This window comes from Felis catus, chromosome A3 (assembly GCF_018350175.1).
Source record: "Felis catus isolate Fca126 chromosome A3, F.catus_Fca126_mat1.0, whole genome shotgun sequence".
NCBI lineage: Eukaryota > Metazoa > Chordata > Mammalia > Carnivora > Felidae > Felis > Felis catus.
Window position 1 is genome coordinate 118254240 of NC_058370.1, and position 13699 is coordinate 118267938.

At 41.4% G+C, this 13699-nt stretch overlaps 1 protein-coding gene across 5 annotated transcripts; it reads left to right on the plus strand.

Moving 5' to 3' along the window:
* The first annotated feature begins 31 nt into the window (after positions 1-31).
* SUPT7L (SPT7 like, STAGA complex subunit gamma) lies at positions 32-13207 on the plus strand. 5 transcript variants are annotated; one of them, XM_023252003.2, is made up of 6 exons: positions 32-332; positions 1028-1128; positions 1759-2365; positions 9281-9605; positions 10638-10875; positions 12549-13207. In XM_023252003.2, exons 3-6 carry the CDS (start codon positions 1953-1955, stop codon positions 12809-12811), a joined length of 1239 nt encoding a protein of 412 aa, XP_023107771.1. In that variant the 5' UTR covers positions 32-332; positions 1028-1128; positions 1759-1952; the 3' UTR covers positions 12812-13207. The 5 variants fall into 5 exon arrangements, with proteins under 5 accessions (XP_023107771.1, XP_006930458.1, XP_006930459.1 ...); XM_006930396.4 differs by having other exon boundaries at positions 32-304; XM_006930397.4 differs by having other exon boundaries at positions 32-279.
* Positions 13208-13699: the final 492 nt, after the last annotated feature.

Sequence of the window (13699 nt, forward strand, 5' to 3'; positions counted from 1 at the left end):
GCCAGATTGAGCAGAAGCGCTTCCGGCAGCCTGGGACCACTAATCCGAAAGCCAGTCTTCCGGGCCTGGCGCGACCCTCGCCTCGGGCCTTTCCGAGTCGTATTGTCGCGCAGCCCAACTCCTGCGAAGCGGCAGTGAATAGTGCCTCCGTCCAGGTCCAGACCTCCTCGTCTCCCGGCTGCTCCGGGCATCAGGAGACCCCAGGATCCTGTGATTGGCGCCTGTGCCTGCTGACCGTGACCGAGGAGCCCCGAGGGACCTGGACGTTCCTTGAGCTTGGTGCCTGTTCTTCGTCCTCTTTTCGGTGAAATTAAGGAAGAGGGCGATTTTTTGTGTGTCCCCTCATTGATCCGTTTCTTTGTTCATTCTTTTGTTTGTTTTCCAAAACCAGTTATTGAGACTGCATAGTGTAGTGGTTAAGAGCCTGACTATCTGGATTGTCTCCCTCGGTCATTTGTGATATTGGGAAAGACAGTGGGCCTTAGCTTCCACCCTTAAAAACTGAGGTAGTTGGGAAAACCGAATCAAACAAGAAAGGCAAAGCCTGGCACATAGTAAGCGCTCACTAAATGCCGGGTATACTGTGTGCCAGACACGGTACAAAGATCATGGTTGTGGGAGATAGATGAAAGAATAAAATTGATTGAGATAAGTACTAGTTTAAATCCATGCCTAAATGCTGTGATGGAAACACCAGAAGTGCTGTGAGAATATAATAAAGGGAGATTTACTGGGGAGATGATGGGGAGTGGTAACTTAACCTATACTTAAGAATGAATAAAAGTCTGCCAAGAATGTAGTGGGTGGCAGGGCATTTCTGGCAGATCACAACTTAAAGGGTCAATTTGTGGAAATACATGGCATTCTCAAGAAACTGAGTAGAATGATGTTAGAACTAGGGTAGTAATTTCCTCCAGGAAGCTCCCTCTTTGTTATTCCACTGCACCAGGTCTGTGTCTCTAGAGCAGCCCTTTCTGCACATCTTTATATCAAAATGGTCTGTTTATATTTCTCTCCTTCACCTCAGGTCGGGGATCTGGCAGTGGTCTTTGTCTTCTTCCATAATGCGTGGCATTTGGTAAACATTTGTTCAACTTAAAGAGACATATGGGCAATGAATCTGGAAAGGTGGGTTGAAGTCAGATTGCAAATTTTGATCAATGGTAGACCAAAGAATTCTGGCTGACTTTTTCCAATAGGCAATGAGAAGCCATTAGATCTGAGTTGTAATAAGAGTAAGTCTAGCAGCACTGGAGAATAGATTAGACAAAAGGAGAGACTGGAGTAAGGGATGCCAATAAGGAGGCAGCAGAAATCACTCAGACTCTTCCCTATGTATGTCAGAAGTTCAGTGCCTAAGACCATTTAGATTACTGGTCAATAAATTTTTCCACCAGGATCCATTGAAATATTGCTCATGTTTTTGACATACACAGAATAAGAACCACCTCTTCCTATCTTTACTCCCTTTTCTCCTACTGATTCAGGACAGATGTGTCAAGATACTCTGAGAAATATTCCAGGTGTCATTTAAGTATCTTGCCTTGCAAATTGCTCAAGATTGGGCACGATGATAGTTCTAGTAATGAGTTAGTGGGGTGAGATGGAAAACACGGACACTAGAGCTCCCAATACTATTGCAGCTGTTAGTCTCCTAATGACCCAAATGCCACCTATGGCTCAGTCCAGTAGGAATTGTCATTGTGTGTGACTGTGGTGACTGGCATCTAACAGTTGTATCTCTCTTAATTTCTTCAGGGAGAACGTCTTTGGTCCTACAGCGTTGCTGACACTGACATATTCTAAGTCGTGTTGAACAGCCTACTTTTTATGTCAATAACTGGCCAGACTTCATATTTTTCTACTACAGAAGCCTATAAGAGATTTAAGATTTAAGAACACTGCTTTCGGTTATCACTACATTTAACGTGAAAGTTCTTTCTTATTCCAAAATGTTGAGATACTGGGGAGAGATACCAATCTCATCAAGCCAGACCAACAGGAGTTCCTTTGATTTGCTCCCACGGGAGTTCCGTCTTGTGGAAGTCCATGACCCACCCCTGCATCAACCCTCAGCCAATAAGCCCAAGCCCCCCACTATGCTGGACATCCCCTCAGAGCCATGCAGCCTCACCATCCATACCATTCAGCTGATCCAGCACAACCGACGTCTGCGCAACCTCATTGCCACAGCTCAGGCCCAGAGTCAGCAGCAGACAGAAGGTGTAAAGACTGAAGAGAATGAACCTCTTCCCTCTTGCCCTGGGTCACCTCCTCTTCCTGATGACCTCCTGCCTTTAGACTGTAAGAATCCCAATGCACCATTCCAGATTCGGCACAGTGATCCAGAGAGTGACTTTTATCGGTAAGACAAGGCTTTGCTCTATCTTACTTTTCTCGAAACATCTTCACAACACTGTTCAGCATGTAATAACATCCCTGTGAAGAAACTGAGGATAAGAGTAATTGACATGGCCAAAGTTGCTCAGGTAATTAGTAGGAAGTCTAAGGCTTGAACTGATCTTCAAATCCAGAATCTGTATCTTTTATTTATTTTTTTTAAGTTTATTTATTTATTTATTTTGAGAAAGACAGAGCACACGCAGGGGAGGAACAGAGAGAGAATCCCAGGTAGGCTTTGTGCAGTCAGTGTACAGAGCCCGACAACGGGGCTCGAATTCAAGAATTTGAGTTTAACCGACTGAGCCACACAGCCTCCCCTGCATCTTTTATTTTTGAGGTAACAAATATTTATTGAGTGCTTATTCTATACCAGCCACTTTGCTAGGAGCAAGGAACTCCCCCGGTATGTGAAAGAAGCCATGGCCTCACAATCCACAGAGTGTAGTCTTTCTATTTCATTTAAAATGTATATTATGGATTTAGCTCGGTGTCTTAAAATTTAGGTTCATGGACTTATTCTCATATTCTCAGGAATCCATTAAGTTTTATGTAAGATGTTTAAATTGTGTACAGTTGACCCTTGAACAACACCAGTTTGAACTGTGCAGGCCCACTTACATGCAGATGTTTTTTACAGAACAGTACTGTAGGTGTATTTTCTCTTCCTTATGGTTTTCTTAGTAACATTTTCTTTTCTGTAGCTTACTTTATTGTAAGAACATAGTATATAATACGTATACAAAATATGTGTTAATTGACTCTATGTTATCACTAAGGCTTCCAGTTAATAGCAGGCTGTTAGTCATTGGGGTGCCTGGCTGGCCTAGTCAGAAGAGCATGTGACTCTTGATCTCAGGGTCGTGAGTTTGAACTCTGTGTTGGGTATAGAGATTACTAAAAAGAAGTTAATAAATAAATATAAAAAAAAAAGTAAACCATTAATCATTAACTTTTGGGGGAGTCAAAGCTATATGCAGATTCTCTACTTCATGGCGGGGGCAGGGGGGTTGGCACCCCTAACTCCCACATTGTTCATGGATCAACTGTATTTTCATTTTGATAACATCATTTAAGAAATAATATAAAAATGTTCTTGATCCTTGTTGTTCAAAACCTGGGCGGAGACTAACAGCATCAACATCACCTGGGAGCTTGTTAGAAGTTCAGAATCTCAGGGCCTACATAGCCTGCTGAATCAGAATCTTCATTTTAACAAGATCTCCAGAAGATTCGTGTGTATATTTAAGTTTGAGAAGCCCTATTCCAAGAACTCTGAATGACTGCCTTATAACCTAATGCTACTACTAGGTTTCAGTGTGTAAGTTTGCATTTGGCGCGAAATAATTACTTTTTGTTTTCATTTTGAAGTTTGTCAGACCAAAGAAAAGTTTAAACAATAGTACAGGAGGGGCGCCTGGGTAGGTCAGTTGGTTAAGCATCCGACTTCGGCTCAGGTCATGATCTCATTGTTTGTGGGTTTGAACCCCACAGCAGACTCTGTGCTGTCAGCACAGAGCCTGGAGCCTGCTTCAGATTCTGTGTCTCCCTCTCCCTCTGCCCCTCCCCCACTCACACTCTGACTGTCTCCCTCTCTCAAATATAAATAAACATGAAAAAAATTTTAAATAGTACAAAAAATGCCCAAATACTCCTTACCAGGATTTACCAATTGTTAACATTTTGCTACATTTATTTTCTCTCACATATGTATAAGTGTGCATACACACATAAATATATATATAACATATACACATACACACTTTTTTTGTCAAATATTTTAAAGCTGCACATATCCCAATATTTTAACCCTTAATTCTTAAGCATTCTTTCACCTCTAAATTCTTCACCTTATCCTAAGAATAAGGAAAATTTCCTATGTGATTTCAATACTATTATCACACCAAAGCAAATGAACACTAAGTAAATAATATAAGCCCAGTTTAGATTACTCCAGTTCTCCAAAATACCTTTTGTAGATATATTTTTCCCTAATCCAGAACCTAACAAAGATTCATGCATTGCCTTTGGTTGTTTTTTTTAATTTTTTTTTTATTTTTAAAAAAAAATTTTTTTTCAACGTTTATTTATTTTTGAGACAAAGAGAGACAGAGCATGAACAGGGGAGGGGCAGAGACAGAGGGAGACACAGAATCTGAAACAGGCTGCAGGCTCTGAGCGGTCAGCACAGAGCCCGACACGGGGCTTGAACTCACGGGCCGTGAGATCATGACCTGAGCCGAAGTCGGACGCTTAACCGACCAAGCCACCCAGGCGCCCCTGCCTTTGGTTGTTTAGTGTCTTTTAAACCAGAATAGCTTCCTCTTTAAAAAAAAAAAAAAAAAAACAATATAAATCTTTTTTAAGGGTTCAGGTCATTTAGAATATAGAATGTCCCACTCACTGGATTTGCTGATTATTACCTCGAGATTAGATTCAGGTTAAATATGTGTTCAGCCAAAAAAAAAAAAACCAACCCCATAAATAATACTGCATATTACTCATTGCATGTGCTTATTGATGATAATAGTTACTACTATTTTAATTGTCCCAAATTAATGAGAAAAGAACAGAAATAGGCTTAATAAGTAAGGGTTGCAGTTGGGCCAGATGGAGACCAGATGATGTCCTGGGGCACTGTATAATCGAAGGTTCTAAAGTCCTAGGAATAGTGAAAACTGTGTCATTACATGCATGGCACAAGAAAACTTGCTCTGTGGTGATCAGTACCCTATTGACATTTTGAAGGCAGTTTAGCTTTTTTTTTTTTTTTTTTTTAATTTTTTTTTTTCAACGTTTATTTATTTTTGGGACAGTGAGAGACAGAGCATGAACGGGGGAGGGGCAGAGAGAGAGGGAGACACAGAATCGGAAACAGGCTCCAGGCTCCGAGCCATCAGCCCAGAGCCTGACGTGGGGCTCGAACTCACGGACCGCGAGATCGTGACCTGGCTGAAGTCGGACGCTTAACCGACTGCGCCACCCAGGCGCCCCAAAGGCAGTTTAGCTTTAACAAAATTATGTTGTTCATCCTATTAAATTGATGCTGTTACTTATTTTTAACTTAAAAATTTTTTTTTAATTTAGAGAGTGAGAGAGAGAGAGAGAGAGTAGGGGGGTGGGGCAAAGGGAGAGAGAAAGAGATAGAGAATCTCACACAGGCTCCACACTCAGCACAGAGCCTGATGCAGGACTCAATCCCCTGAGACCATGACCTGACCTGAAATCAAGACTCGGATGTTCAACTGACTGAACCACTCAGGTGCCCGATGCTATTATTTAGAATTCTGTAGTTGTGTGTAAAACTTCTAATTTTTTTTTTCTTTTTCAAGTTTTTTTTTTTTTTTAATTTTTAAATATTTATTTAGTTTTGAGAGAGAGACAGAGTATGAGCAGAGAGAGGCAGAGAGAGAGGGACACACAAAATCCGAAGTAGGATCAGGCTCCCAGCTGTTAGCCCAGAGCCCAATGTGGGTCTTGAACTCACGAACCGTGAGATCATGACCTGAGCCAAAGTCAGACGCCTAACCGACTAACCACCCAGGTATCCCTCAAGTTTTTATTTAAATTCCAGTTAGTTAACATACAGGGTAATATTAGTTTCAGGTGTAGGATTTAGTGATTCATCACTTACATACAACACCCCGTGCTCGTCACAAGTGCCCTGCTTAATACCCATCACCCATTTAACCCATCCCCCTGCCCATCTCTCCTCCAGCAACCCTCAGTTTGTTCTCCATAGTTAAGAGTCTGTTTTCTGGTTTGCCTCTCTTTTTTTCCCCTATATTCATCTATATGTTTCGTAAACTCCACATATGAGTGAAATCATACGGTATTTGTGACCTCTTTTACTCAGCATAATACTCTCTAGTACTATTCATGTCATTGCAAATGGCAAGATTTCATTTTTTATGGCTGAGAAATAGTCTACTATAGATATATCGTATATATATATGTATATATATATAGATATATAGTATATATATGTATTATATACATATATATTATGTGTATATATTATATATTATATATAATATAATATATATATGTCTTCTTTATCCATTCCTCAGTCGATGGACATTTGGGCTCTTTCCATAATTTGGCTATTGTTGATAATTCTGCTATAAACATCAGGGTGCATGTATCCTTTTAACTCTTCAAATCAGTATTTTTGTATCCTTTGGGTAAATACCTAGTAGTGCAATTGCTAGGTCGTAGGGTAATTCTATTTTTAACTTACTGAGGAACCTCTATACTATCTTCCAAAGCAGGCTGCACCAGTTTGCGTTCCCATCAACAGTGTTAAGAGTGTTCCCTTTTCTCCGTATCCTCGCCAACATCTCTTGTTTTCTGTGTTGTTAATTTTAGCCGTTCTGACAGGTGTGAGGTGATATCTCATTGTACTTTTGATTTGTATTTCCCTGATGATGACTGACGTTGAGCATCTTTTCATGTGTCTGTTAGCCATCTGTATGTCTTCTTGGGAAAAATGTCTATTCATGTCCTCTGCCGATTTTTAACTGGGTTGTTTGGTTTTTGGGTGTTGAGTTTTATAAGTTCTTTATATAGATTTTGGATGGATACTAACCCTTTATCAGATGTCATTTGCAAATATGCAATATTCTGAAATATTCTCCCAGTCTGAAGGTTGCCTTTTAGTTTTGTTGTTTCTTGTTGTTGTACAGCAGCTTTTTATCTTGCTGATGTCCCAATAGTTTATTTTTGCTTTTGTTTCTTTGCCTCAGGAGACGTATCTATTAAGAAGTTGCTACGGCCAATGTCAAAGATGTTATACTGCCTGTGTTCTCCCCTAGGATTTTGATGGTTTCCTGTCTCACAGTTAGGTCTTTTCATCCATTTTGAATTTATTTTTGTATATGGTGTAAGAAAGTGGTCCAGTTTTCCCAACACCATTTGTTGAAGACACTGTCTTTTTTTCCATTGGATATGCTTTCATGTTTTGTCAAAGATTCGTTGACCATCTAGTTGTGGATCCATTTCTGGGTTTTCTGTTCAGTTCCATTGATCTCTGTTTCCATTTTTGTGCCAGTACCATACTGTCTTCATCGCTACATCTTTGTAATATAACTTGAAGTCTGGAATTGTGATCCTCTGGCTTGGCTTTGCTTTTCTTTTTGAAGATTGCTTTGGCTATTGAGGGTCTTTTTTAGGATTTTAGAATGATTTTGTTCTAGCTCTGTGAAAAATGCTGGTGGTATTTTGATAGAGATTGCATTAAATGTGTAGTTTGCTTAGCGTAGTATAGGCATTTTAATAATATTTGTTCTTCCAATCTCAAACTTCTGATTTTAATTGTTAGGAAGAGCTGTAACCATCAGAAGCTTATAACTAGTTTGTTTTATACATACTTAAGAAACTGTTTAACAGAAATAATTTGCATCAGCTATGGGGGTGCTAAAAAAATTATTGTCCTTTGAAATAAGTCCATGCATTACTCAAATAAAGCAATACTGGTTTAGCTATTTATTAGGTACTTCTGAGCCTTTAGCTTTTGGCCTAGGGAGCCTGGCCATGGGAAATGATGGTGGAAATAGTAAATGAAAAGTTATTTCGCAGTTGGTTTTATTTTCCAGCTATTATGTGGATTGCAGTAGTTGCTTCTGAGCAGATGATAGTAAAGTGGGTGGATAGCTCCTCAAGCCCCCTTGTACAGCACATGGGGACACATGCCAAGTATGTACCTTACTTTATCCATTTACTTCCTTTGTCAGAGGGAGACAGAAGATAGGAATTTTATATTTTTCTGAGTAATTAGAAGTTTGCTAGAAGTTATTTTTAGGAGACCAGGCAGCTTTTTTAAGTTGTTTTTTTTTTTTTTTTTTCAGATTAAGATCTCTACAGGGGTGCCTGGGTGGCTCAGTGGGTGAAGCATCTGACCCTGGATTTTGACTCAGGTCATGATCCTAGAGTCGTGGGATCGAGCCCCGCATTGGGCTCCATGCTAAGTGTGTAGGCTGCTTGGTATTCTCTCTTTCTCCCCCTGCCCTTCTCCCTCACTCGTGCTCTCGCTCTCTCTCTCGCTCGCTCTCTCTCAGACAATTACTTAATTTAATTTAATTTAATTTAATTTAATTTAATTTAATTTAATTTAATTTAAAAAAGATTTCTACAGCAGTGATTAGGACAAAATGGTGTATTATGAAGAACATATTCTATATGCTGCCAAAGCAAGCACAGTATTATGAAGAACGTAGGACCTGAAGTTAGAAGCTCAACCTCTTGATAATACCTGTACAACTTCTGGCAGGTCAGCCCCTCTGAACCTCAATTTCCTCACCTGCCAAATGGGAATAATAGGGACCCTACCCATTTCTTTACACAGGGTAGGATAAAAATGCTTTGGAGACTGTATGTATTTTAAATTGTTTTTATAAAATTGAGTTGCTTTCCCAGTTTCACAAATGGTCTATTTTAGTTGTAGAAGAATCTCCTAATTGGGACTGAGAATTTCTGAAAGTCCATTTATCACCCAGCATATGAGGAAACTGTTGTGGGGAAATAACTAGAGCACCACTGAGCAGTATCTCAGCTCTAGTGTTAAATTTTATTATCTCCTACAAATGATCAATATCAAGATGGTAAAAGGAAGCTTCCTATTTACCTGACACTCTTTTATATTGTTTGTTATAGACATGTATTGCCTATTAAAGCTTTGTGTACTTGGAGGAGCTCAGAGATGACTGTGAGTTGTTGAGACCTGCGCTGGCCGCAGCAAGATGAAACTGGGCTCTGTAATCTGCATAGAATCCCCTAGAAAGCTGGGCCAGCGGCTTGACCGAAATTATAAAACTCCTAGGGAAACAGGACAGGTGACCCCTGTGCGAGAGCACTGATAACATTGCCATGTGTCCCCTTTCAGTGGGAAGGGGGAACCTGTGACGGAACTCAGCTGGCACTCCTGTCGGCAGCTCCTTTACCAGGCAGTGGCCACAATCCTGGCCCACGCAGGCTTTGAGTGTGCTAATGAAAGTGTCCTGGAGACCCTCACTGATGTGGCACACGAGTACTGCCTTAAATTCACCAAGTTGCTGCGCTTTGCTGTGGATCGGGAGGCCCGGCTGGGGCAGACTCCTTTCCCTGACGTTATGGAGCAAGTATTCCATGAAGTGGGCATTGGCAGTGTGCTCTCCCTCCAGAAGTTCTGGCAGCACCGCATCAAGGACTATCACAGTTACATGCTACAGGTGAGGTGACCCCATGAGAAGTGGGTAAAAGTGTGTAATGTAGGGGTGTTAGCAGGATCCCACAACACTTACCCTAGAGAGCAGGGTACAGGGTCTTGGAACAGAGTGGACTTGACATACTCTCCTCCTGGCCCTGGCTGTGTTCCATCAGCCTCATCACTGACCTGGCCAGAGCCAGGGGCCTTCTTTAGCCAATGAGTGGCTCCATTTATTGATCACACTTCCTCTGGAAGAAATTATACACGGGTATGTAGAGTCTGAGAGAATGTGGTTAGCATGCTTTATTCAACAGATATTTATTGAGTCCTATTTTGAGTCAGGCACTGTGGGATACAACAGTGAACAAGTTCTTTCAGCTTGTATTCTTGAGAGGGAAACAAAAACAAGTAAATAAATAATGATCAAAACAATTTTAGCTGGCGTTAAGTGCTATGAAAAACAGAACCAAACAGAATGAGATGATACTGCCCAAGGGTAGAAGAGGGGGCAGAGATACCATTTTGGGTTAGAACCAGAAATACCTAATCTCTTTAACCTATGTGGCCTTAAGTCATTTGTTCACTGTTTTGTTTTTCCCAAATCTAAAATATGATAAGGACTTTTTAACACCCAACAAAAAAGTCTTTGCTAAGCGATTCAGATTTCCTGCACCATTCATTATCCACCTAGGGTGCATATGTCAACAGTTTTTACAGACAAAAATATAATCTTTTGTCCCCATTCTGATTTATCTCTAACAAAGCCTCTTTTGCCTTTGTGTAGCTTAATTAATGACACACAAAGTCTCTGCAAACAACTTTTCCTTACATGTCTCTGTCATTTACAAATGCAAACACCTTACACAAATTCCTTCCATGTGCCAACTATGCTCAAAAAAAAAAAAAAAAAAAAAATTAAAAAAATTTCCTTCCATTGGCAGTGGTTGCTTTATTCATATTCACATGATGTTGTTTTTTCCATGGGATGCCACAAGCTGACTATCCACCTTGCTTTTAACATTCCTTTGGAAAAATGACTCTTGCTTGCCAACAGATTAGTAAGCAACTATCTGAGGAGTATGAAAGGATTGTCAATCCTGAGAAGGCCACAGAGGACACTAAACCTGTAAAGATCAAGGAAGAACCTGTAAGTGACATCACCTTCCCCGTCAGTGAGGAGCTGGAGGCTGACCTTACTTCTGGAGACCAGTCACTGCCCATGGGAGTCCTCGGGGCTCAGAGTGAGCGCTTCCCATCTAACCTGGAGGTCGAGGCTTCGCCACAGGCTTCAAGTAAGAGAAATCAACCGACTCTGATTCTGGGAGATCTGCCAATCTCAGCACTCTGCATTTTGGAATCAAACTCTGGAGATGAGAGGAAAAAAAAGTGTGGGTGGCAGGAGATTGGAAAGTCTAAAAACAAATACAGCCTCATTGATCTAGTGATACCAACATTCTTTTCTTTGTAATCAGTGAAGGGAGGACTAACACAACTGTACAGGCATTATTTAAAATCATTCCAAGTTAGGATATAGATTCAGTATGTGTTATCCTATTGATTGCCAGAGTTAATTTAGCTGACCCATATGGGTGGGCAGATGCCCCCTTTATCACTTAGTATGCTGTACTGTTTTTTCCTGATGCTTCTACTCATTAGACAACTTCCAGATTAAATAGAGGAATGTTAATTGCTCAAGGCTGTTTGAATAGTTGGGCTTCCTTGCTAGAGTGCTCCCAATAAATTGTAGCTGAAAGGGATTGAAATAGGGCTATCCAGGGGCGCCTGGGTGGCGCAGTCGGTTAAGTGTCCGACTTCAGCCAGGTCATGATCTCACGGTCCGTGAGTTCGAGCCCCGCGTCAGGCTCTGGGCTGATGGCTCAGAGCCTGGAGCCTGTTTTCTGATTCTGTGTCTCCTTCTCTCTCTGCCCCTCCCCCGTTCATGCTCTGTCTCTCTCTGTCCCCCAAAAAATAAATAAACGTTGAAAAAATAAAAAAGATAAAAAAAAGAAATAGGGCTATCCAGTTAGAGGTGCCTGCTTCTTCTTCCAGACTCTGTGATCACCTTAGGAACCAGGATGAGCAATTCTTAAGTTAGGTAGATTGCAAATTAGTCGAGATACTCAGTGTTGTTTTTTTTTTTTTTTTTTTTTTACAAATATAAATGGCCATTTCATCAATGCACAAATCCTAAACAGAATTAGGCCACATCGTTTTAAGTGTTGAGCAGAGAACCTTTCACCATGGAAGAAGTAATAACCACAAACAGTGTTGCTAGAACACAGACAGGAGGGCCGAAGAGAAATTGTTGCAGACTTAGGAACCGTGTCTCTTTTCAGCATTCTGGGAACTGCTGCCAGCATTTTGTAGTGATCATGAAGTTCATAATATGAGAGAGGACCAGGGACTCAAAAGGCAGGAAAATAGGACAGCTTTATAGAAGGAAGGAAAGAAGAAACAATACCTGAACAAGAAACCATGGTTGTGCCTGCCTTTGGGCCATGAGACAGGGAATCTTTGTACCTGTGTAGTTTTACTTCCCTGGTTTAGGGAAAATGGGAGGGTGGGTGAGGTGGGGTAAAGGAGAGTAGAGGAAGTGGAAAGGAAAATATTCAGAATTGGTAGTTTTTTAATTTTTATTTTTGAGAGAGAGAGAGAGAGCTAGAAGGTGATTGGGGAGGGATAGAGAGAGGGAGAGAGAGAATCCTAAGCAGGCTCAATGTGGGGCTCGAACCCACAAATCATGAGATTATGACCTGAGCCAAAATTAAGAGTCAGCCACTTAACTGACTAAGCCACCACCCAGGCACCCCTGGAGCTGGTAGCTTTTTGAACAGAAGATAACCATATTCTCCAGCCAGGCAGAATCAGAGTACAAACGGAGCTTAAAGGCCGCCCTGGGTAAAATATTTGTTTTGCTGTGTTCCAGCCTTGGCTTACTACTAGTTGTGTGTTCTTCCATTGCTAGGCACGGAGGTAAATGCTTCCCCTCTTTGGAATCTGGCCCATGTGAAAATGGAGCCTCAAGAGAGTGAAGAAGGCAACGTCTCTGGGCATGGTGTGCTGGGCAGTGATGTCTTCGAGGAGCCCATGTCCGGGATGAGTGAAGCTGGAATCCCCCAGAGCCCCGATGACTCAGACAGCAGCTACGGTTCCCACTCCACTGATAGCCTCATGGGGTCCTCCCCTGTTTTCAACCAGCGTTGCAAGAAGAGGATGAGGAAAATATAAAAGGAAAAGGGGAGATGTTCTGTCCAGATCCATAAGACCCAACAGAAACCTTGATGTATTCAAATATTTCCATAAAAGGTGATTTGACTCTTACTCTCAACCACAGAGCAATTTCTCGATTTCAGTGGAGATGGATTTAACGAAACAAGTTTGCATTTTACTTTTACATCCAGTTTTGTAGTTTTCCACAACGAAGCCATCTTTTACAGACCGTTCATGACACTGGGATGATAATCAGGAGACAGAGCACTGTCCCTGTCATCCTTACCATTGCACAGCTAAGAAGTACATACTGGTTGGCCCTGTACTGCACGGATATTGTACAGATTGAGATTGTTATCAGACCTCCAAGCTGTGCTTGCAAAGACTCACAAGTAAATATATGCTGATATATCAGTTTTTTCACTGAACTTGCTTCACTTTGGGGTCGAATCAGTGGGAACCCGGTACTAAAACCTAACAGAAAATAGCTAATCCCTTTTTAGTGGTCTTTTTTGAACAGTTTTTGCTGCCCATGAGGTCTCCTGAACCCAGGGGTGTGCGGTGCTTCTTTGGCAGCCATGTTTCATCCACGTTGCTTTTTTTTTTTTTCCTTTAGGGAAAAAAATTTTTTTTTAACATTTATTATTGAGAGACAGAGAAAGATATAGAGCATGAGTATGGAAGGGGCAGAGAGAGGGAGAGACACAGAATCCGAAGCAGGCTCCAGGCTCCAAGCTGTCAGCACAGAGCCCAACACAGGGCTCGAACTCACAAACCACAAGATCATGACCCAACCCAAAGCCAGATGCTCAACCAACTGAGCCACCCAGGTACCCCTCCTTTTTCCTTTTAATCTCTGCCTGCAAAATGGGGCTCGAACTCACGACCCCAAGATCACGGGTCGCA